Source organism: Notamacropus eugenii, chromosome 3, assembly GCF_028372415.1.
Source record: "Notamacropus eugenii isolate mMacEug1 chromosome 3, mMacEug1.pri_v2, whole genome shotgun sequence".
In the NCBI taxonomy this organism is placed as follows: Eukaryota; Metazoa; Chordata; class Mammalia; order Diprotodontia; family Macropodidae; genus Notamacropus; species Notamacropus eugenii.
This window is the reverse complement of record NC_092874.1, coordinates 409,464,618-409,490,834: the sequence shown is the minus strand read 5'-3', so window position 1 is coordinate 409,490,834 and position 26,217 is coordinate 409,464,618. Positions and strand designations below refer to the sequence as shown.

Sequence of the window (26,217 nt, the reverse complement as noted above, 5' to 3'; positions counted from 1 at the left end):
ATTTGGCATTGAGTAGAATATTCCCATGTTTATTCTGAAAAAGAAAACTAACCATCGCCCAAACAGGGGAAATGGAGGAAACATCCCAGTAGTTTGCAAAATATTTCTTTGCTAAGGTAAACATGTAAAGGTGGTCATTTGGATCTATGGACAAATATATAAACAAGACGAGGGAATAGACAGCAACTGAAATGACCAAGGAAAGAAAACCCCTGAGAACTGCTCACTCATAGTAATTCCCAATGTATTTGTTTCAGATGTCCAGTTTCTCTAGCTCAGGAAATTCAGTCATTTCCATTCTTTATTCTAAAGTGCCTTCCCATCCCTTCCTCTTATGCCTAGATTCCCTCCCCCTCCCCCAAATAAAGCTGAGACATCAATCATATACTAAATATATGCAATATTTTTGTATTAAAAATCCAACATGTTGACCAAGCAAAGTTTGGATGGCCTACAAAATTGTAGGCCTCGTGGTTTTAAAACAAATAAGAATTATAATCTAGATGCTTTGCAGCCAGGCTTGATGCAGGTCTATCAGTAAGAAGTCATCTAGACCATTTTATTGAGTGTGAACATCTTTGGCTAGAGTGATGACTGGCTTGCATCTGTGCTGGCACCTAGTATATCAACAATGTTCTTAGGTCAGAATTCCTGAACGGTTTTCATCAATGACTATGATGTTAGAAAGGTAGCATCCTTTCCTTAATTCTTTTACAATCTATTTTTAGATCACAGAAGTCAGAGTCAGAAATCGTGGGTTTAAATGCTAGATTTCAGAAATAGTGAGTGCAGTTACAGGAGAGTAAATTGGCCACAGCATTTCTAGGAGCAATTGATAGAGTCGATTTGATTATGGTGTGATAGGAACAGAGCTGAACTTAGAGCCACAGGAACTGAGTTCAGATTTTGACTGTGCCTAGCTGTGTGACCTTGGGTAGGTTCCTTCTTTGGTCCTCAGTTTCCTCATCTGTAAATTAAAGGGATTGGACTAGATGACCTCCAAGGGGCCTCTTAGCTCTCTATCTATGATTCTGTGACATCCCTGGGAAAATTTCCAGGGGTCATTCTTCACATCCTGTTAGAAAAAGTAGCCCAACAATTACTCAAGGAGTGATTTTCCTGCCATGGAGTGAGAAATTAAATTTTCTTACCCATTCTAAGAAGACTTGTAGAAGATTTCATTCATTTGGAATGAAAAGTTAAATTTTCTTGTCCATCCCAGGAAAACCTATAGGAGATTTTATTCATTCATTTAAAAAAATGAGTCCTTGCCTTGATAAAGAATGGAAATTCTGGTAATAGACAATAATAATTAGAATATTTAAGGTTTTGTTACGGTTTCTTTTTTTTACTTCCATGAATAAAGAGTGAGGTCTCATCAATTCCATATTTAATCTTTTCTTAACTGATAAGTTTCCTATTTGGGCATCTTACTAGAGAGCCTATGATAGAGAATTACAAAATGTTAGAGGTGCAAATCCTCTTCAAACTTTTTGGACCACTGGAAAATTTCTTTGTCATCATGAGGCAGTAAGAAGCAGGGCTTGTGACATCAGAGCCGTGCTTTAGGAAGATTGGGCAGCTGGATGGAGGACCATTTGGAAGGGGAAGAAACTAGAAACCAGCATGCCAGTTAGCAGACCATGATAATACGGCAAACAAGAGGAGACAGTGACCTGAACTAAGGTGATGACCATGTGAGTGGCAAGGAGGGGGCCCACTATACAATTACAATCTCCAAGTGTTGACCCTACCATCTTTCTACTTACTCAGCTTCCCAACTTCTGGATAATTCTCATCATTTAAAGCTTCCTCACCTAAGAATCCAATCAGTCACCAAATCTTGCCAACTCAAGTTCCTCAGCATCTCTCTACTCCATCTCTTTCTCTCTACTGTGATGGCCATTACCCTAGTTTGGGTCTTATGAACTTTTAATCATGTTTCTTGTGATCTCTCTTCCTCCCATCTATAATCTAGTTTTTATACAGATGCCAAATTAGCATGGCATTGGGTCACAGCCTCAGTTCCCTTATCTGAAAAATTAGTTGGCAGGAGAGGTCTGGACTCAGTGGTCTCTAAGGTCCCTTCCAGTTCTAAATCTATGTTCCTATGATCCTGAATTACAGATAAAACACCAGATGATATAATACTTTTGCCTGTTCACCGCCTTCCAAGAGTTTCAAAATCCATCTCTGCGCTGTTATTTCTCCAAATTATATTTACTGTAAAGATGAAGTGCTATTTTCTGAACACTGTTTTGAGGAAAATACCTCTGTTTTCTTAGCATGTGCCAATTTTCTGGAGTTGTACTATGAACTATTTCTTTCTAATAGAGGTAAGAGTAGATGTTTGACTTTCCAAGTAAGACAACATCTTCATACAGTGGGAGGAGTGATGATATTTCTGTCAGATGACTTGGGCATGAATCCTGGTTTGTATGTAGTAGATATTCCCAGTGTCCTTAAAAGGCTACTTAAACTATTTCATGCTAAGATGCAAATGACTAATCATGGCTTGATGTGCTACTTTCTTTTTGACCTTAGGGGAGTCACTAAACCTCCTTGGGTCTAAAATTCTTCACCTGTAAAATGACTAGATGACTTCTAAGGACACTTTTTGACCTTGTATTTATGCTCCTGTGATCCTTTTTACTGTTTAACAGTGGTTAATTCAGATTGTCACTGATAAACACCTGGTTCCCTGCTCATCTGTTTGGCTTCAACAGACTTCTCCCAGAAGTGGAATGGTAAAACCGTAGGGTTGTCCCCTCCTTACCACTGGTACTGGCCTTAAAATAGTGGGGAAAAAAAATGGCCCCAAATGGTATGTGTAGTCCATCAGGGCTCTTCAGACTCTTAAAAGTGATTTGAATTCTTATTCCTTGGTTGTTATTCCAGACTATTGGTGAGTCAGATATGATGCTTTGTTTTTGCTGCCAATTTTAGATTTGATGTGAGATAAAGCTGAGAACAACTCATTGGCTTTTTTTTAACAGATTGTAATCTGGAAATAATGCTTGTTTCATTGTTTTTATTGAATCTTGTCAAATCCCAGGGTGAGGCCCTTTTCTGGTCACTATTTGACATGGGCTTGACAAACCTTTCTTTTTTTAGGAATACTGTGGTTAAATAAGTCACAATGAGATATGAAAGAGAAAACAATATTGCAGATGGCCTTATCACCATCATCATTATTATATCACCATCATCAGTAATATTATTTGAGAGCCATCTTGGCCCCATAGCATACAGAAAAAAAGGATTTGGACAAGTTGAGAAATCTGTTGAGAAACAGGAAGAATAGGAAAAAAAGGGCTGAGAAAAGTAGATTTTAGGCTGTAAACTCTGATTAGGAAGAGTGATTGTAAGACATTATGGAAATTTGCCCTGATTAAATCTTAATTTATTTTTTAATCACACAACCTTGCTTCTGTTGCTTGAAATTTCTTCAGAAATCTTTTCCTTTGGGTTAAGTAAGCATTCTTGCCTATTAAAATGTTATAGGAAAAAGGAATGTAGCCCATCAAGCCATGATTACTCCTTTGCATCTTAGTGTGAAATAGTTTAAGCATTCTTTTTAAGGACACTGGGAATATCTACTACATAGAACTATTTTTTTACCCATATAATAAATATTAGATGGTAGTAACGGTACTGCTCTGTTTAATTGTGTCTCTTGAACTTTCTTTTGCTTCCCTCTATGTATTTTTTGTTTCATTGGTACTCTTTCTTTTTGGTATCACTCCCAATTATACCTGCCCCCCCCCCCAAAAAAAAAAAACCCAACACAAAACAAAGACCTTCCTCCTAAGGTATAGTCAAGCAAAATAAATCTACACATTCACCCTGCCTGAAAATGTATGTCTTATTCTTTCACTTTATGTCATGAGGTGAGAAGCACCTCCATCTCCTAGAGGCATGTGATTGATTACTCATTGAACTAATCAGAATTCTTAAATCTTTCAAAGATATATCACTTTCCAATGGTGTAATCATCTCATAAATGGTTCACTTTTTTTCCTGATGCATCAGTTCGTATAAATCTTTCCACGTTTCTTTGTGGCATGATGATAGAACATTGCATTCATATACCATATTTTTTTCATTTTTCCACAATCTTTGTTTCCATATCTTCACTGCCATAACAAAGAAAGTTGTTGCTATAAATATTTTTGTATACATTGGTCTTTTTCCTTTCAAAGCTCTTTCCCACCTTGCCTCATACCTTCAATGGCATATACATCTTTGGGTTTGTTTGGTCTGATTAACCTGTCTATATTTCCTTCCATGATTTAGTGTAGTTCTTTCTCTGCTGCCTTCTTTCTTATTTCCTTATTTCCTCTCAGATCTCCCGTTCTAGCCCCTCACTTCCAGATGGACCCAAGCATACAGTGCCATGCATTTTGCCAACAAACAAACAGAAAAGCAACACAGGAAAACCTTTAGGAAGAATTCCATTGTTCCTCCCCACCCTCATTCCCACCCTTTTCTATTTAGAGAAATCTCTGCCTGCTTTATTTGTGTTCATGTTATCTTAACTTTAGACTGTAAACTTCTGCCTTCCACCCTGTGCTCTGGGATGATCATCTTCTACCTAACTAGTGCTTAGCCCATTGCCCAGACATTTTGCCATTTCATAAGTTTCATTTATTGAAAATGACCTAAACTTTGATGAAAGTAAGTCTTTAGAATATAGAAGATAAAATCCAAGTTTTGTACATCAGGTCCCAATTTATATTTGGGATATTTCCAAATATGGTCTTACTTTAAGCTTTAGCAGTTGTAATATCACCTTAAAATATTTAGGGAAACCGAAATAGTAAGGCAAAGTGGTTATTCAAACCTTTTGATTATTTCAGTAATTAGAACTTAAGTAGGTATTATTTTAACAGAATGTGACAACTATTGCGAGTCTTAAGGTCAAAAGACTGAAAAAAAATTTGAACCAGCCCTCTTAATTATATTGAAATATATTGTGCTTTAGTCAAAGGAGAGCTGGCGTTTAGTCAGAGTCTCAATTCAGCTCTCTCGGTAGTTTCTTACTAGCAGCCATAACCAAGTCACTGATCACCCCCTAAGTCTCAGTTTCCTTATTTGTAAATTAGACATGCTCGTCACCACTAGTGTGATCCAGTGGTAATGCAGAGTAAGAGGATCTGAGTTTGAATTCTGGTTCTGCTATTTCTGCTGTCACCTGTGTGATATCTCATAGCCTTGTTTAGTATAATTTTCTTTCTCTGTACATTGAAGGTTTTTTTTTATTTGTATGACTTTCCTTCTAATGGTAAGTCTCTGAGCCTGTGACCTAGTTTCAATGCCTGTCTTGGGGACATTGATTTTATAAGCCACAAGCTGCTTTAAATGAGTTACTATTATTATTACATGGCTAATAGCTAGTATTTCTATAGTCCTTTAGTGTTTGCAGAGCACTTTACAAATATTATCTCATTTGATCTTCACAACTCTTTGAGGTAAGTACTGTTATTATCACCCTTTTATAAGTGAGGAAACCAAAGCAGATAGCATGTAACATAAATGCCTCACTGAAAGTCACGTGGCTGGGTTTGAATTTTACAAATTCTGGGTTCAGTGCTCTATCCATTGTGCCAGTTGTGCTTGCTGCCTTCTCCTCTAAAAATAACCTTAATGATTTCTAAGAATTCTAGTCCTGGTTATCAGGCATAGCAGGATGCTGTGTATAGAACATTCCCTCAGTTAACTTTTTGATTGATGCGTGATAATTTTATATGAGAATTCTGGAAAGATGAAATATGCAGAGGAGATGTCCAGTAAATATTTCAGTTGATTGATACTTGTTTACTTTCCTGTCACAAAACATGCAGGACTACTGCATATATATATATATATATCTCTACCCATTCATTTCTTAAAAAAAAACCCAATCTATTTTTTATTTTATGTAATAAAACAAGCATTTCCATAACTTAGTATACTAAAAAAAAAAGATGATTGTACATGAAATTGCAAATCTGTTATGTACAACTTGCTATTCATTTAAATATAAAATAAAGTTATAATGTAAATTTCTTCCCCCCAGCATCCCCCACCCAAGCGATAGCTACCATTAAACACAAATAAGGGTGTGTGTGTGTGTGTGTGTGTGTGTGTGTGTGTGTGTGAATTATTCTATACATATTTCTCTTTATAAATTATTTCTCTGGATGCAGATAGCATCTTTGTTCATATATTCTGTAGGTAATTTGAATATTTATAATAATCATTTCTAAAGATGACAGAACCATGATCTCAAGTAATCTGTCAGACTGAATTACTTTATAAATTTTATTCAGTATGCATGCTGCATTTTTGTGCAGCTGATTTTTGCAAAGAAATAAAATAGTCAATTTCAGGGGAAAAAATTTAAGGTATTTTTAGGGGAAAATGTCTGTGCGTTCGTCCTTCGTTGCTGAAGAAGACCATGTCATCAGAGAAATAATGACATGACTTGGCACTTGACTTGTTTTGAGTGAGGGAGGCTGTAGGGGAAAGTACTTCAGTAAAGACTGACTGATAGATTTTATTTTGTATTCATGTTCTCTCCCATAACATGTATTCCGTAGGAGATGATCCATCTGGAGGGAGAATCAGGAAGTTAAGCCTTGGCCAGTATGACAATGACAATCCTGGGCAGCCTTCATTTACTGGATGTGGATGGGTAAAAGCTACTAATATGGATCCAGTTCCAGCTCTGGGATCTTTCATTACTTCAGGGGAAACCAAAGAGGTAGATATAACTTGGTATTTTTATTGCAGTTTCCTCAAAAGATTTTAAAGTGCTTTACAAAAAGCCTAATCTAGTTCAATTTTGTTCTCATGCAGACCTAAATTCTAGAGTTTAAAAGACTTAATTTCCACCCTATATTTTTATACCTCTTGGAGGTTTAACTTGATTTTTGAACTACATGGGGAATAATAACTTCTAGTATTTTTTTTGGATATCTTCATTTTTGAACTCTAAATATACTTGTCTACATTTCTGAAAAATCTATCGCTATATAGAAGTTCTCTATCATTTTCTAACCTATCTTTTCTCTGACATTTTCAATTTTTTTGAAAGAACTAATTTACGGCTTAATTTCCATCCTGATTTGTTCTTTGAGGTTTTTTTGTTTTGTTTTGTTTTACTGATCTTCTGATATTCACTGGAGATGATGGTGGATGTTCCCTTATGTTTTTTTCCCAGGTATTTCCTTGTTATTTTTGTTTAAGTATGGTTGAGGGTTTTTTGTATTACCTTCCTTCATTCCATAGTATTTATTCATTATATTTGCAAATCTTTCTGCTGTTCAGAAGTTTTTTTCAGGCTCTCTACTGACTTTTCTGCAAGGATTTTCTTGTGATAAATTATTTTCTGTATCTTTTTGTTGTTACTGAATTTATTTGGTACATTTCTTACCATTTTTTGAAGTGATAGAGGATCTGCGTTTAGAGATGACTTTACATTCAGCCAGTATACCACGTAGCTCTCTCACAATCTCAGACATGGGGAATGGGAAAGAATTTATGTATTGGAAAGGGAAAAGGAGAGCAATAAGCATTTATAAAGCACATCCCACAGGCCAGGCACTTTGCTAAACACCTCTGTGTATATCTTACTTGATCCTCACTACAGCCCTGAGAGGTTCTATTGTTACCCCATTTTGCAGGTAAGTGAACTGAGACAAGCAAAAGGTAAGTGACTTGCCTTGGGTCACACACTTCACAAATTGCTGAGAAAGGATATGAACTAAGTTCTTCCTGACTCCAGACCAGGTTCTGTAGCCACTGTCTCACCTAGCTTCCTGTAGTCTTGTCAAAGATATACCTGTGCCTGATGTGACAGTCATGAGCTCTCAGCCATTTTGCATATTCTTTACATAACACCTCACACAGCTTACAGATTAGTCCAACATGCACGTGCATTGGATAGGAACAATTCATGTGCTGTCAACACCCCTGAATGAGAGGTATATGCTACCCAGGTAATAAGACTCTGGAAAGCTATTTTACTGTGCTTGGAAGAGCAATTTACTCAGATCTCTTATTTGCTTCCTTCATAAACAGACTGTATCATAATGAAATGGGCTTCTATTCCTCCAATTGTGATAATTCCTTTATACTAGGCCGGCAGTGGGGAACCTGTGGCCTCAAGGCCATATGTGGCCCTTTAGGTCCTCAAGTGCAGCCCTTTGATTGGATCCAAACTTCACAGAACAAATCTCCTTAATAAAAGGATTTGTTAAGTAAAACTAGGACTCAGTCAAAAGGCCACAACCCTGGACGTAGACGGCCATATGGGCCTCAAGGCCACAGGTTCCTCACCCCTGTACTAGGCCAGCTATGTTTCTTCCTTTTTTCTGTATCGCTATTTCCTGTTCATGTTGTCCTAAACCACTCAGACTGGGCCTGCATCATAATCCAACCACCAAGAAAGAGAGAAGTGTTGTAGAGGAGGAGAGTTCATCAAATTCTTTGTTCTCAGGAGATCTGCTCCATAGCCAGCCTGTATGTTCTTTGTTTCTCCTCCCTCCCCCCTCCAGTTCTGGAATCAGAAACCATGATCAAATCAGCTTTGCTATGATTCCCCAAAGGGCTATGTCAGCCTACTCTCCGTCCTACTCATCCGCCAGGACAACATACCCCTCCATAGCTATCACTCTTTTTATTTATTGTTTCCTTCCTTAGAATGGAAGTTCATTGGGGACAGAAGTAATCTTTGCTTTTTTATATTTTCATTCCCAGCTTCTAGCACAATACTAGGTTAACTGTCAGGACTTAATGAATGGTTTTCCATTTATTTATTTATTCACTCATATTCAAAGAGCTGCAAACTAAGATGCCCCTTCCTTTCCCTAGCTCTCTGAATATTTTCTATTCCTATTGAATCCATGCTTTATGGGAGGTAGGAACTGACCTGCTTCATTTTATTTTTATCCACAGAAGTTTGTATATTGCCTTGCACATAATAAGTGCTTAATAATTCCACTTTCTTGTATTCATTCCCTTAACAACATGGGAAAGAAATTATGTTTTTCAATTCAGTTATAGCTGTTCCTCTTAGAAAATAAAGAAACAAAATTTCCCACATTGTTAAGGAAATGAGTGTGTGTGTGTACACATACTTCATATATGTAACTTCATATGTATATACATTTATTTATATGAACTTCTAATTTTCAGTTAGTGAAAAAATAATATGAAGTACAATGAAGTTAACTAACTTTTAGAGTCATGAATCTAGAATTGGATTGTACTCCTTCTAATCTTCATCTGAATCTAGCCATCCACATTAGAAGGGAGGAAGCTAATGCCCTCTGCCCATTAAACTCCATCTTATTTTTCTGCCTGTGTAAATCCTTTTGCAGACAATGGTAGCCACTTATCCTCAAGAGCTTGATGTGATTGATGGTGGAATTTTCTCACCAACCAAAAATGGGAATGAATCAGTCCTGCCTACTCCAGCCTTTCCTGTGTCACCAGAAACACCATATGGTAAGAAAACCTGTAGCAGTAGTTACATGGCTTTGGACACGTTGGTTTTTCCACTTTTTGAAAAGAGGCATTATAAAAATCATTTTTTGTTCTTTTTCTTTCAGTGAAAACTCCTTCACATTACCCTCAGATTAGTCCATCAGAGCAACTCATGAGTGGTCCAGCCAATTTGTACAAAACAGGCCATGGTAAGAACTTTAGCCGTTCTTTATAATGTGTTGGTTTTGTCTTGGTCAGAAGATGGTTCATTTGCTGGATGTGGTGGTACATGCTTAAAATCCTTGCTAATAAGTAGCCTGAGACTGGTGGATTGCTTGAGCTCAAGAGTTCTGAGACTGCAGCAGAGCTAAAGCCTGTCAGATGTTTGTACTACATCTTGTACCAATATGCTGTGCCCTTTGGGCAAGAGCCTTTCGCCCTTTCTTCTCCCTGCCGCCACCCTGCCCCCCAAGGTGATCAACCATCCCAGTTTAGAAATGGATTAGGTCAAAGCATCCATGCAAATGAGCAGTGGGATGCAGTCTAGAAGTGATTGTTTTACTTCCAACCTGAGTGAGATAGGAAGAGTGAGTTCCTAAAAAAGAAACAAATAAAGAGAAGACTATTCTTTGTTGACTTTGGGTATTTTTGTTTCTAATGATTGTTTTGTCTTAAGTTTAGATTGGTATTTCTTTCTACTATGTGTAGAAATTACTTGTTTTACTTTTGGGTCAAATTTCTCAAGCCTTTCAGCTTTGAATAAAAGTGAGATTTATAGAATAATTATGTAAAAAAAACTTACATTATGAAACAGTTGATGATTTGATCATTTAGGTTTAAATTTCTTTGTGGAATAGTAGTAATAATAAAGGTATTATAATATATTTGGGGGTAGTAGAAGATAAGGGCATAAATTCTTGAGCTTAATAGACTGCTCTAAGAGATTTAATTTTTTATCCAACCTTTATAAACATTCTAGAAGTTCCCGTTGACCTATGATCACAAGTGTCTAATGTTTTAAAAATCTTGTTGTCTATTGATATTTTTCTGTTTTTTCTTCTATATAAAATATGTTCCAGGTATCTCATGAAATATTAAATCTAAGATTATCTGCCTGTAGCTTACCCATTGTTTAACTTTTTTGTGAATGATATCACCTACTCTGCACAAAGGCACTATGGAGTTGAAAGGTTAGAAAGCAAAATATTTAATCCTGCCCTCTTCAGGCAAGGTATAGTCATGTGGCTATTAAGCTCTGTTTTAGACAGAAATGTGTTTCTATGAATGTAGATAATCCTTTATAACCTTTATGACAGATCTTCACAGTTTCATTATTTATTGTGATATCCAGAAAGTTCAAAAAGTCAGGCAAATTAAAAAAAATACCCTTTAATACCAAATATAAATTTTTTCTTCCCATTTATCTATTCTATCACTTGAAAACAAAAGTTAAACACTCTTTTATTCCCCTTCCTGGCGGTTAGAACAATAATGGATATTTATTTGTTTTTCTCTTGAAAGAAAAGTAATGTGAACCCTTAAAAGTTGTAATTGCCAGTTATCAACTAAAATTTCCTTTGTGGTTTTTGCACTATAATTCCTCCATTTCTACATTGAGTATTGTAGTTATAAAACAAGTATTTCATTTCCTAACTAAGGTTACTGAAATGGGGGTGGGGAGAGTACAAGAAGTAGGACAAGGAGTTCTAGAAGAAACAATATGTATGTAGATACAGGCATAGATACATTAAATAATGTTCTATAACCAAATTTATATAATGTGTCTATTATATGCTAAAATACATGTTTTAATCTGGGGAAAGGAACTCTTAATTGGGGTACATAATAGTTGTCTTTTTAACATGTGAAAGGCTAACATGTAGAAAAGTGAGTACTCTGAATAAGACAATGTAAGGAAGCAGATTTCAGTTCAACATAAGGAAGAACTTTCCAGTACTCAGAGCTATCCAGAAAGGAATAGTGGTTGTCTCGAATAGAAAATGAGTTTCATAGCATTGAAACTATTCATTCTGAAGCTGGATGAGCATTTGCCAGGATTGTTTTAGAAAACCTGACATAGGAGGTTGAATCATAAAATTCTATGATTCTGTGTTGCTGCCTGTGGTAACCTATTTTGAATGTCCTCAGTACTGAGAAATTTTTATATCGTTTGAGGGGAATTTTGGTTTTGAGGAACACTCCAAAGTTATTTGGAGGCATTCCTATTGAAAAATAAGAGTGTTCAACTTGAGTGGTAACATTTTTGAGTAAAAATCCTAATATATATTAAACTGAGACCAAGTTTATCATTTGGCTAAAAAACGAAATCTGAAACTTTGGAAAAGAATAATTGCAAAATGTTTGGCACAGTGCCTGCTTAATAAAGGCTTATGCCCGTCCTTTCTGCTCTACTCTCAACTCTCACAGCAATGGAAGTCTTCTTAGGATAACCATCCTCTCATGCTTTAACTAATTTGAAATACAATACTTATTTGGAATATGAAGCTCTGCTCTGCTTATTAAATACTCTTCAAAGTCCTACATTGATGCCTTATAATGTGGAGATGACTGGGTTTTCAAAAGCTATGCCAGAAAAGTGTGATTTCTGATAGGTTTTACCATATTGTAAAGGCTTAGAGTATAGAAGAAACTGAGTCTTAATAATAATAGAGAACATTTGTATAGTACTGTAAGGTTTGCCAGATGTTTTATATAGATTATCTCTTTTTATATGAAGATTTTTCACCCTCTCCTGACCCCTCTCATATGGTAAAGAAGTTGCTAAGTAGCTTAGACAAACATGGATAGGCTCATTACCAGAAGGAAGGCCACAGGGCGATATTGCCATGTCAGACTCTGAAATGGAGAAGAATTGTAAGTAGCCCTTGGTCCTACGTGTCCTCTTTCTATATCTACAGTGATATGAATGGAGTGGGGTGGAAGTGGGTTTGGGAGAGGATTGGAATGGACTGTCAAGCCACTGGAATGTAGAAAGAGGAGCTGAAATTAATTGAGAAAGGTCACAGGCATATGATGGTAGGGGAGAGTTGTACTGGGTTACAGGAATTGCCAGACATCGTTGTGGCCTTAGGTTTCATATTTTTCCATGTTCCAAAAGTTATCACATCTTTAAAATCTCTTTTTCTGCTGCTAAAATTAGACAAGCAATATTAAGAAATTCAACTGTCTCCATACATCTAGCCTTGTTTTTTCTCATACCCCAGTCCTGGGACAGGGTTTGTGGTGATCATATTGGCGATGGGAAGGGATATGGGGAGGGAAAGGAGGATGGTAGGGTCTGGTCTGGTCTGCCGAGCTATGTACTTAATTGCTTTTATGGGTATTCCAGATGTGGTGATGGAGAGAGGAGAATGGTGAGGAAGAGTGCGGTGGATTCAGGGAAGCAAGTTGTTTGGTTACTTCTTGATGGCAGAAAAAAAAGAACTCTAAGTTCCTGGAGCTCATCATTCCATGTCTTAAGTAAAAGCATGCAATCTTGTGTTTTGGTTCTCAAGTAGCTGCTAAAGTGAATGAAAGGAATATGAAAAGGAGAAAGTTACTGGTTGTGGAGAGTTACTTCTGACCATAGTAACAAAGGGCTTTTATTTCAGCCATCTATCTGTCAGTGTACATATCTATAGCTTTGGTATACATTGAACCTTTTGTTATGACAGTCACTATAATGGAACTTAATTTTTAAAAGAAAAAAACTTAATATGTCAAATTTCCAGAAGTGAGTCTAATATATTGCTGAAAAAACCTTCTTTCATCTTTTACATTTCACTGGAAAACATTTAAAGGTTTCAGATCACAGTAATGAATAGCTTTGCTTCTCTTTTGATAAAGAGTTAGTGTCCCTTAGTAGATGGTAAGTCATTCTTGGAGTCACAAAGTCTTGGCTCGGTTCTTACCTTCAAAAGGCAGCATATAACCAGCTCTTGTAGAGTAAATGGCAGAACACGGCCATTCTGAATTTGTAGAGGAAATATCTTCTTTACAAGTTGCCTATACCAATGAAATCTTGGGTCCAGACTAAAAAAAAAAATAGAGGAGAAATTTTCTGAAAAAGTATTTTGACTCCTATAAAAATATTTTTCTTTACCACCCAATGTAGTTAAAGTCCTATCAGCTTTTTTTAATTGTTGATCAACAGTAAATTGATTTTTAGATTTGAAGCATTTTTTGTATTAGTTTGAGAAACATGGCTCATTAGGAAATCCAGTTCCCCTTCCTGAGATATTTTAATATATTTTTCGTTGTTTTTTTTTTTTTGCTTAGCAACACTAGGGCATCATATCATAAAAGATTAAGATAAGAAATTAGGTCCCAAGTTTCCAATAGAGACAGATTCAGGCAGCAGCTTCCTGTTGGATAAGAAATGGGAGTTATTTTTGGTTCTAGATTAAGCATAAGTGATATCTCTTCAGAATGTACAATTTGTGAATTATGTCTGAGTCTCACGGCTTGCACAAAACAGCGTTTTATTCCATCTCATTGTGGAGTGAGGGTGGAGATTTCATTCTGGAGAAGGTGTAGGAAGAGGGAGAGACATAGTTCTATAGTATCTTAAGATTTACAAAACACTTTTCTCACAACAACCCCATGAAGTAGGCGTTGTGAGCGGTGTTATCTTCATTTTACAGATGAGGTTAAATGACTGAGGTTCAGTCACAGTTCACGGACAGAACTAGAACTCAGCTTTGTGGATGCCAAATCTAATGCTTTTTTCCATTAGTCTCCACTGCATCACAGTGGCCCCCATGTTGCTGTTTTGTATGAATCTCATGCCCTTGATTCGGTGAACAGTTTTAAAGGAAATAAGCCCATAGTCATCATACTTCAAGCTGTTACTCTAATTAATTGAATTAGTTAGACTTTATCTTTTGGAAAAAAAAGGTAGATCTTTATCTTTGTCTACTCATGTGTATTTCTCTGGATTTATACCTCCATATACAAATAACAAAGAGGCTTATTCAGTCTTGTAGAATTCAGGATATAAACCATGTTAACGGAATTAATATATGCTCCCATCACTTAAAAGAATTATTATCATAAATTAAAGCTATCCATAGTCATATGAAAAAATGCTCTAAATCACTGTTGATTAGAGAGATATAAATCAAAACATTTCTGAGGTACCACATCACACCTATCAGATTGGCTAACGTGACAAAACAGGAAAATGATGCATGTTGGAGAAGATGTGGCAGAGTTAGAACACTAAATCATTGTTGGTGGAGCTGTGAGCTGATCCAGCCATTCTGGAGAGCAATTTGGGGCTGTGCCCAAAGGGCTATGAAAATATGCATATGCTTTGACTGAGCAATACTGCTGCTAGGGCTGTAGAAGAGATCATGAAAATGGGAAAGGGTCCCACATGTACAAAAATATTTATAGCAGCTCTTTTTGTGGTGACCAAAAACTGGAATTCGAGGGGATGCCCATCAATTAAGGAATGGCTGAACAAATTGTGGTATTTGAATGTAATAGAATACTATATAAGAAATGACAAACAGGAGAACTTCAGAAAAACCTGGAAAGATTTATATGAACTGATGCTGAGTGAAATGAGCAGAACTGGGAGAACATTATACACAGTTACAGCCACAGTGTATGAGGACTGATTTTGATAGATTTAGCCCTTCTCAGCAACGTAAGGACCTAAAACATTTCCAAAGGACTCGATGCAAAATGCCATCCACATCCACATTCAGAGAAAGAACTATGGAGTCAGAATGCAGAACAAAGCAGATTATTTTTTCTTTTATGGTTTTTCTTTTCTCATGGTTTCTCCCATTCATTTTAATTCTTCTATGCAACATGACTAATGTGAAAATGTGTTTAATAAGAATGTACGTGTAGAGCCCATATAAGATTAAATGCCATCTTGGAGAGGAAGGAAGGAGGGAGAGAAAATTTAAAACTTATGGAAGTCATTGTTGAAAAGTAAAAACAAATTAATTATAAAAAAAGGATTGCTTTCATATTCTGTCTAGAGTCTCCTTTGTACTATTATACTTTGTAACTCTTTCTGTCTTCCAATATGATTGTAGCCTTAATAAACGTATTTCTAGTTTTCTCCACCAGCTTTCCAATGTCCCTATGCTAGGGTTTAAATAAGAAGAGTACCTGATTCACAAATAGGTTGTCTCCTAAAAATTTATGTTTGAAAGTTAATAATTTGTAGTTCAGAACATGTTTACTCATGGAAAAATAGATTCCCTGTGAAGTCTGGTCAAGGACTGCCTTGAGGAAGCCCCTCTCCCCCACTTAAATATCTACCTTTGACCCCACTCCAGGACTTTATAGTTCTCTGTGCTGTTTCCCAGAGCCCATCTCACTGTAATTTAGTTAAGTTAGGATTACTATGGTAGCAGCTTACACCTTTAGTAATATAGTGAAAAGATAATTGAATGTGAAATCCTAAGATCTGGGTTTTGAGTCTTTGCTGTAATACTTATTATGTGACCATGAACAAACTACTTTGCTTTTCTGAGCCTTAGTTTGCTTCTCTGTAAAATTAGGGTGTAGTACCAGATAAACTTTTAATAATATCCTTTTCTGTAGTAAACCCTGTGATCTTTTGAAGCGTGATTCTTGTTCAGGTACATTTTGAGACTAGATAGCCATTGAATCAATCATTCTGTTTTGAAGTCCCTTCTAACTGTGATATTCTGATGCTTGCAGAATTTCCAGCTGAATTTATTTTAGCCCATTAGCCATTGGAGAAAACATACCCCTAAGGTAGTTTACAGTCCTTGAGCTTGGTTTCCTAGAGTGCAAGGTCACTTATATTCCATACTGAAGTATAAGGAGTAGGAAAATAGTGAAGGCTCTTAATTACCTATTAAACAAAAAAATCTCTAGTAACTTGGAGACTTGCAGGTCAGACTTCTGATGCTTTATAATTTCTTAGTTCCCTATATATGTGGGATAAAAATAGGCGATATTGAGATTGTTCAATAGCTCACTGACTACTGTAACTCCCACTGGTTCTAGTAAAAGCTGTGAAATAGAGTTTGTCTCTACTCAAATCTTTCTTGCATCCCTTCCTGTCTTTCCCACTCTTCCATTTCCCAGACATCCCAGTGGCTTTATTCTACCTTCTAGCTATTAATAGTTTCTGTTCTTCAGCTAGCTACCTGCTCTACCCAGTGTTTGCCAGTGGTGCCAAATAGGAGACATTGGTTAAGAGCTTTTTTTTTTTTTAATTTTGATGTTTATTTATTTATTTTTAGTTTTCAGCCTTCATTTCCACAAAATTTTGAGTTCCAAATTTTCTCCCCATCTCTCTTCTCCCCCTACCCCAAAACACTGTGCATTCTGATTACCCCTTCCCCTAATTTGCGCTTCCATCTATCACACCCCTCCCTTCCCTTATCCCCATCTTCTCTCTTTTCTTGTAGGGCAAGATAGATTCCTATACCCCATTACCATTATTTCTTATTTCTAAGGGCTTTGCTATATACGTTAAACATAAGATCCCAGTTATTGGCTTCAAAGAGCTTGCACTCTAATAGGGGAGATAAGGAAATTTACAACTGTTATATAAACTAGAATTTAAGTGAGTTCAAGAATTATGCAGACTAGTGCCAGCAGAGTCTTGAGGGAGGAAAGCAGATTTCATTCTGAGCAGAGTAGGGACAGAGGTGAGCAACCCTAGAGTTGCATATTCAAAAGCAATATTAGATGGGTAAAGGTGAGGTGGAGAGGGCAGGGCATTCCAAGCAAGGCAGCAGGAAAGTATAAGATGTATTTAGCTGCCCTAGAGTCATCCAGTTTTGCTAGACCATACAACAGATGCTGAGGAATTAGTATGAGATGAGTATGGAAAAGTGTTGTGACCTTGTAGCTGGGGACTTGAATTTTATGCGGTATTCCTCAATCTCCACCTCAAACTAATACTTCCCTTAACCAATTGCCCAGCAGCTTTCAGCTATGTATTAATCAGGGTAAAGACATTTAAGTTAAAAAGTGGATCCTGCAAATTTGAAGAACTTGTTAGCATATGTAAGAGAAATATTTATGAGTAGAGATTCTTTAGGTACTGCTTATCTAACCTAATGGTACTCTTGGAATGGTATGCATGGAATTAACATTGCTTTCTCATACCATCTCCACCCCACACACATTTTTTGGATACAGCTCTGCTCCCATCAAAACAGTTATTGCTTAGGGAGGGTGTCTGTGTTGGCATAGCAATCCTCTTTTCAAAAGCAGTGATAACAAATCAAGGAATGTTGATTCGTTTATTCTACCTGAGCCGTTATTGGCCAAAGTCAAGTGTTTTTTTTTCCTTTGTGCCTCTCCTTATTAGGCAATCTGCTTAATTCAGTAAAACCTGCCCCAGGACAAACACTTCAGTGTCAAAGCTCATAGAAGATGCCATTGCAAAATAAAATACAGATTAACCTATTAACATCTGAGCCTTTCATCTAATACCATTCTGACCTTGTCCTTGGCCTTATAAACTGTTATTTTATAGTAAGCCACAACCTTTTCAGAGAGACTACTCAAACTTGTCATGTGGCTTAATAAATAAGGTGAATTTCCTGTTCTTATTTATTTTGGTTTTAAACCTAAGAGTCCATTCAGTAAAGTCTTCTTCCAGTGACTTATCATAGTATACAGTTATCTCCAGCTTCTTAAAGATTAGGCCCAGAGTATAAACTCCATTTATTCCTAACCAAGCTGGCGAAACTTTGAATAGTGACCAGCAGGTCTGGTCAGAGACAACCAGCCCACCCAGGGTCTCTGAGAAAGAGGCCCATCACCAGAGGGTAGAAAATAAGGTGATGATGAGTTAGGATAAGGAGAGGAGAAGAAGGAAACTCATGGTAACTTTCCTCACTGATATGAAAGGAAAACATACCTGTAGTAGGGCAGTGATGAAGTTACAGATTAAGTTGATCAGTAAGCATTTAATAAGCACTGACTATGGACCAACCACTATACTAAATGCTAAGCACTGGAAAGCAGAGCTAATGGCAGAACATGGTGGAGTGAGGAAGAAAAATGGGTATTCCTAAGTCTTCAACAAGTATCTTTGTTTTATTTTGTTTTGGTTTTTGCTTTTGTTGATTCAGTTGGGTTTTCCAGTTCACAGTGTTTGTTTAGAAGCATTAAGAATTTTCCAGTGCATCCAAACCTATTTTGTTTTGTATCATTCAAAAAAATAAACTATTTTAGATATGCAGGACATGCGCATGGTACCAGCCATAAATTATAAGCAGTGAGGTAATGTCCATATTTATTGATTTAGAGCTTCATTAACATTGTCAATGGAAAGTAATGAAGTATAATGGGAAAGGACCCTAGGGTGCAGATATGAGTTTTAGTTCTTCCCCAGACCTGTCACTCATTACTAGTGTGTTCCTGAGCAAGTCACACTGTGGCTTCTCTCATTCCTCATCTATACTAAGAAGAGATTGAATGAGCTCATCTGTGAGCCCCTTTTGACCTCTAAGATTATGTGACGTTAATACTTTGAAGCATGACCATCCATAAAACTGAGCAGGCTGGTAACCCTTCTTACTGTGGGCCATATTCTTTTGGCATACTTGTACTTTTTGTGCACTGAGGGAAACATTCTTAGTGCTTGAACTAAGTACTTCCAGGATCCAGTCAGGCAAGAACAGGAGGAGACAACATTGTGAAATCTTCTGAGAGAAGCCCAGTGTTATGTTAGGTTTTCTGGGTTAGGTAAGGTTGCAGAAAGCAAGTCTGTTGTAAAATCAGCTATTCACTCTATCCCTTCACTACTCTGCCAAATCAATTTCCCCTGCCTTGGTTGGCTTTAACTTAGTTAAGTACTACCTGTAACCATTGCATGCAACCTTTAAACACCACAAGAAATGGAATAGTAGCTTATTCTGGCTTGTTTTATTTAAGATAAAAAGAGGTCTTAAGGAACACTGTGTTGGCCTTTAATTTGGAGTATAAAATTTTTATTTCTTTTGTCTTGTGTTTTTGCTCTGACCCTGCATACATGTTTTGCTTTGAGGCCAGAGATACGTATTAATTAATTATGTATTAAATTAGAAATTAGTGACTGTAGGATCCTTTACATGCCTAGAGGTAGCAGCTAAGTGGCTTAGTGGATAGAAAGCTGAGCCTGGGTGAGTTCATATCCTGCTTCAGACACTTTTATTGTCTGTGTGAGTCTGGGCAGATCAGTTTCTTCAACTATAAAATGGGCACAATTATAATATCTACCTCCCAGGGGTATTGTGAAGATCAAATGAGACAGTATTTGCAAAGTGCTTAGCACAATGACTGGCACATAGTAGGCACTTTATCTTCCTTCTTTCCCCCTCTTCTTCCCTCCCTTCCCTTCATGCTTACTTCCTCCCTCTTTCCCTTTTTTTCCCTCTCTCTTTATCCTTGCTTCCATCCCTATTTCCCTGCCTGCCTGCCTTCCTTCCTGCTGGCCTTTACTTAAAGTCCAAATTAAATTAGGAGAATTGAAAAAAAAATTAGAAAAATCCCTAGTATACAGTGCGAACACTTTATTTTTATCAAGAGTTCTTTCTCACTTTTAGAGCCACCTATAAACTGAATGAGACTGACATTTTCTGTTTATTTCATATAATTTGCTGTACAACTCTAGTGTAAAAAGCCATGAAGATCCGGTGTATATGTGAGTGTGTGTGTGTGTGTGTGTGTGTGTGTGTGTGTGTGTGTGTGTGTGTGTGTGTGTATATATATATGGAGAGAGAGAGAGAGAGAGAGAGAGAGGAAGGATGGAGAATCAGCCTGGCACAAGTTGATGCTGAGAAGGCCAGTACGTTTTTTAGGTGAATGGGAAGGACCCCCATTGTGACTTATTTACCACAGATTTACTCTAAGTGAACAGTGTGATATGAGTCTTCCAACGCTATGATGAACTTGTTCTGTGTTTGTAGAATATATTCTAGTCACAGTGCTCTGGCAATGTTTGGAATGTTGAGTTTAGTTAGCCCGGGGCACTGTGTGTTTTAATAGGACATTGACAGAGTTAAGTGTCAACAGGTTGTCAAAGGGTCTAAAAATTCAAAAGTGGAATTGTTGAAATAAACTGTCACTCAGCTATTTAGTGACTGAATGAACCGAAGGCATTTTTTCAGGAAATAAAGAAGAAAAAGGGTCAACAGTTACCCTGGAGTCCAGCTCAAAATCTCATTATGCCATGGGGTTAAAACTGTCTCTTTTCAGGCAATGCTAGGAGATTGCAAACTCTGGCAGATCCTACTATGCCAGAAAGAACTTTATTAATGAACTTGGTGACTCACTATATGTCACCCAGGAAAACCAGACAGGCTAAGCTAATTTCAGAGAATGCCACAGGCAGGTTGGTTGCAGAATAGTGATTTTTTTTTTAGTCCTAGCATTTCACAGGGATCATTTTTCTAAGATAAGAGGTGAGGGTAGGGGAGGAAGAGTTAATCTGCTTTGTCAGTGAGCAGTCTAGCACTGTAGAGATCACAGATCTTTAAAGCATTGAGGTATATGAGAAGAGCCACTGCTGGGCACTGAACACAAGACACAGACAAATCAATTCCTGGCTTTTCTTTCTTTTCTTCTTAATGTTAGGGAGGAAAAGGAGCTCTTGTCACAGCCTCTCCTATTAAATATTTAGAAAGCTTTTGAAGAACAGATCCACATATAGAAAGTCAGCCATTTACATCAGTATCTTTGAGAAGTAAAATAAAAGTGCTATATAGAATGAGGATCAGCAGTAGTTGTTTTTTTTTTTATTTAACTTTTAACATTTATTTTCACAAAATTTTGGGTTACAAATTTTCTCCCCTTTTATCCCCTCCCCCCCCAAACCCACACATTCTAATTGCCCCTGTGACCAATCTGCTCTCCCCTCTATCCTCCCTCCCTGCCCTTGTCTCCGTCTTCTCTTTTGTCCTGTAGGGCCAGATAGCTTTCTTGACCCCTTAACCTGTATTTCTTATTTCCCAGTGGTAAGAACATTACGTTTGATCCTAACACTTTGAGTTCCAACATCTTTAGCTCCCTCCCTCTCCACCCCTTCCCCTTGGAAGACAAGCAATTCAATATGGGCCAAATCTGTGTAGTTTTGCAAATGATTTCCATACTAGTTGTATTGTATAGGACTAACTATATTTCCCTCCATCCTATCCTGTCCCCAATAACTTCTATTCTCTTATGATCCTTTCCCTCCCCATGAGTGTCGACCTCGGATTGCATTCTCCTCCCCATGCCCTCCCATCCATCCTCCCCCCCACCCTGCTTGTGCCCCTGTCCCCCATTCTCCTGTATTATGAGATAGGTTTTCCTATCAAAATGAGTGTGCATTTTATTCTTTCCTTTGGTGGAATGTGATGAGAGTAGACCTCATGTTTTTCTCTTGCCTCCCCTCTTTATTCCTCCACTAATAAGTCTTTTGCTTGTCTCTTTTATGAGAGATAATTTGCCCCATTCAACTTCTCCCTTTCTCCTCCCAATATTTCTCTCTCACTGCTTGATTTCATTTTTTTTTTTGAGATATGATCCCATCCTCTTCAGTTCCCTCTGTGCACTCTGTCTCTATGTATGTGTGCGTGTGTTCATGTGTGTGTGTGTGTACTCCCACCCAGTACCCAGATACTGAAATGTTTCAAGAGTTACAAATATTGTCTTTCCATGTAGGAATGTAAACAGTTCAACTTTAGTAAGTCCCTTATGACTTCTCTTTGCTGTTCACCTTTTCATGGTTCTCTTCATTCTTGTGTTAGAAAGTCAATTTTCTTTTCAGCTCTGGTCTTTTCATCAAGAAAATTTGAAAATCCTCTATTTCATTGAAAGACCATTTTTTCTCCTGAAGTATTATACTCAGTTTTGCTGGGTAGGTGATTCTTGATTTTAGTCCTAGTTCCTTTGACTTCTGGAATATCCTATTCCATTCCCTTTGATCCCTTAATGTGGAGGGTACTAGATCTTGTGTTATCTTGATTGTATTTCCACAATACTTGAATTGTTTCTTTCTAGCTGCTTGCAATATTTTCTCTTTCACCTGGGAATTCTGGAATTTGGCCACAATGCTCCTAGGAGTTTCTCTTTTTGGATCTCTTTCATGGGGTGTTCTGCGGATTCCTTGAATATTTATTTTGCCCTCTGGTTCTAGAATCTCAGGGCAGTTTTCCTTGATAATTTCATGGAAGATGATGTCTAGGCTCTTCTTTTGATCATGGTTTTCAGGTAGTCCCAGAATTTTTACATTGTCTCTCCTGATTCTATTTTCCAGGTCAGTTGTTTTTCCAATAAGATAGTTCACATTATCTTCCATTTTTCGAATCTGCACGCTATGTTCTGTGATATCTGTCTTTCTCATAAAGTCCTTAGCGTCCATCTGTGCCATTCCAGTTTTGAAAGATCTATTTTCTTCAGTGAGCTTTTGAATCTCCTTTTCCATTTGGCTAATTCTGCTTTTGAAAGCATTCTTCTCCTCATTGGCCTTTTGAACCTCTTTTGCCAATTGAGTTAGGCTAGTTTTCAAGGTGTTAATTTCTTCAAGATTTTTTTGGTTCTCCTTTAGCAGGGAGCTGATCTGCCTTTCATGCTTCTCTTTCATCCCTCTCATTTCTCTTCCTAGTTTTTCCTCCACCTCTCTAACTTGATTTTCAAAATTCTTTTTGAGCTCTTCCATGGCCTGAGCCCATTGGGTGGGCTGGGACACAGAATCCTTGATTTCTGTGTCTTTGCCTGATGGTAAGCATTGTTCTTCCTCATCAGAAAGGAAGGGAGGAGGTGTCTTTTCTCCGAGAAAGTACCCTTCAATAGTTTTATTTCTTTTCCCTTTTCTGGGCATTCTCCCCAGCCAGTGGCTCGACCTCTGAATATTCTCCTCACACCCACCTCGCCTCCTGGTCCTCCCAGCCAGCATTTGGGGACTGAGATTCAAATGCTGCTTCCCGCCTTAGGGCTTTTGGCGGGGGCAGGGCTGCTATTCAGTGTGAGAATTAAGTTCAGATGGTCAGGTCGGCGCAGGGCCGCCTCTCAGGCTCTTTTCCCTCAGGGGGTTTATGCACAGACCTTCCACAATGGATCCAGGCTCCCGCCTGCTTGGGGAGCCCCTGTCTGCAGCCGCCTCTCAGCTTCTATCTCCCGGGGGGGCCCGAGCCATGGGGGCACCCCCCTCCCCTCTCGACCCGCCAAAGAGACTCTCTCACCGACCCTCGTCACCTGTGGGTGGGGGGGCTTGTGCCGCCGCTGGAGATCCCGTCTCTGAAGCCTGCTCGGATCTGTACCTCTTGGAGCCCCGGCTGCCGCAGGTCTGCAGTGCGACGGACCTTTTGCGAGAGGTTTGCAGGTTCCTCTGTGGGTGGAGGGACCCGCGTGGCTGCTGGAGATCCCATCCCCGTAGCCCGCTGGGATCTTTTCCTCACAGTGTCGCGGCCGCTGCAGGGCTGCCCTCTGTTCCCAGTCCCGGCGCCCAGTCCGCAGCGTGAAGGACCCCCCACGAGAGGTTTGCAGGTCTCTCCGGAACAGAAATCTCCCTCGCTCCAATATTCCGTGGCCTCTGGGTGCAGAATTCACGGTGAGTTGGTCCCCTCTAGCCGTTCTATAAGTTGTGGGTTCGGAGCTATGTGTATGTGCGTCTTTCTACTCCGCCATCTTGGCTCCACCCCCAGTAGTTGTTTTTTTAAAAATTTACAATTCAGAGAGATCAATGGGACGTAACTAGTTGATTCATTTTCTCTCAATTCTGCATTTTCTTGAGATTTAACTATAGGACAATGTGCAAAAATGATTATTTAGTAAGACCATTTCTTACAGCCTTATTGATATTTGCTTGAATGTATAAACAAAAACAAGTAAATGTGTCATGAAAATACTCAGATGGATCTGTGATCTTACCAGTGTAGATATTCTCTCAAACAGTACATATGTAAACCCATCCACCCTTGCCCATCATATGTCATTTATGGCCACAGTCTTCCATCAGTTTGTCACAGTAGGTCTACCCATTATTCTAGAAAGCTTCCTCAAGTTCTCCTTTTGGTCCTGATACACCAACAAAGGACTCAAGCTGTCTGTTGGTCAGCTCTCAATCTTGTCATATGACCAATCTAATCTCCTTTCCGTGTATATCTTTCAAAATTCCTTTTACAAAATTTATCCCAATCAGAAAGCAAGAAGGAAGGGAAAAGTCTGCTAGTAGCAAAGCAGCATATTCTTTAATTTTAGTTTTTTGCTTTCTAAAAGAATTTAGCTTCATTGCAGCATAGAATGATCATCTCAAAAAATTCTTTTTCACGAGAGTACAAAACTAATGCTTAAGAAAACTTAATCTATTTTAAAAGTATTTTGTTATTTAATTTCTTTTCCATTTTATCTTTCCTACTATGAACTTTCCTTATATAACATTATGTGCCAAGCTCTATTCTAAGGACTTTACTTTTTTTTTTTTTTAATCTTATTTGGGCCTCCTAACAACCCTGGAATTGTTAATCCTGGGATCTTAATGTCTGAAAACAACTAGCAGTGTTGTTGCTTATGTCATAACTCTGACCCATTTAAAGGCTAACTTTGATAGATGAAGTAAGACTTTGTGAGGAAAGGAAATGTTAAATGGCAGGAAGTTCATTTATTGTGAATAATCAGTTCAGTCTTGTGAATCCACAAAAACGAAAGAAAAGAAATGCAGTGCCTGCAGATACGAGAGAGTTAACAGCCTTGGATTTGAGGCTTCATAACCTTGGGTACTCAAACTTCCAAGCCTTACTTTGAGTCTGTGCTATGTGGGCTATATTGAAATAAAGTGGTACATGGGTGGGCACATACTGAGTGCCAATTTTATTCATAACATCAAGCAACCATGAGATCTTGAAGGCCTGCCTCATCTCTGTAAAAGGGACACACCCTGTGAAGGCCAATGAGGTGAGAAGTTTGAAAGCCTAGTGAACATAGTGTTAATTGTGGTTGCAGTGGCTGGACAGCACTGAGTCTGGAGTGAGGAAGACCTGAGTTCCAATCTGGTCTGAGAAACTTACTAGTTTGGTGACTCTTAACATCTGTCTGCTTAAGTTTCCTTACCTGTAAAATGGAGAAAAGAATAGCCCCTATCTCACAGCATTATTCTGTTAATCAAATGAGATAATATTTGTAAAAGTACTTATTTCATGTCTGGCATCTTGTAGGCACTTAGCAAATGCTTATTTTCTTCATCCTTTCTTGAAAAGTGTCACAGATTGAATAATGGGTCAAAGAAATGCAAATTAAAACAACCTTGAGATATCATTTTACATCTGTCAGATTGGCAAAATGATTGAAGGGGAAAGTAACAAATGTTGGAGGGGATGGGGAATAATTGAGACACTAAGTCATTGTCAGTGGAATTGTGAACTGATCCAACTATTTTGGAGAATAATTGGGAATTATGTTCAAAGAGTTATTAAACTACCTATACCTGTTGACCCTAGCAATATCACCACTTATTCTATTTCTGAAGATAATTAGGGAAAAAGGAAAAGAACATATATTCTAAAATATTAATAGCAGCTCTCTTTGTAGTGGCAAAGAACTGGAAATCAAAGGGATGCCCATCAGTTGGGGAATGACTGAACAAGTTGTAGTATATGATTGGGATGGAATACTACTTTGCTATAAGAAATGATGAACTTGATGATCTTAGGAAAATATGGGTATTTTTGCAGGAAATAATAAAGACTGAAATCAGCAGAACCACAAGAATGTTATATAAAATAACATCAATATTGTTTTAAGAAGAACTTTGAGTGGCTAGACCATTTTGAG

General features: G+C 37.8%; 1 protein-coding gene across 9 annotated transcripts in view; it reads left to right on the top strand.

Moving 5' to 3' along the window:
* TNS3 (tensin 3) overlaps positions 1–26,217 on the top strand; it is a 511,962-nt gene that overhangs the window by 408,935 nt on the left and 76,810 nt on the right. For all 9 annotated transcript variants that reach the window (XM_072598110.1, XM_072598117.1, XM_072598114.1 and 6 more), the window contains 3 exons: positions 6,582–6,745; positions 9,366–9,492; positions 9,597–9,680. In XM_072598110.1, the coding sequence (XP_072454211.1) occupies positions 6,582–6,745; positions 9,366–9,492; positions 9,597–9,680 (375 nt within the window). The remainder of the gene's footprint in view (positions 1–6,581; positions 6,746–9,365; positions 9,493–9,596; positions 9,681–26,217) is intronic.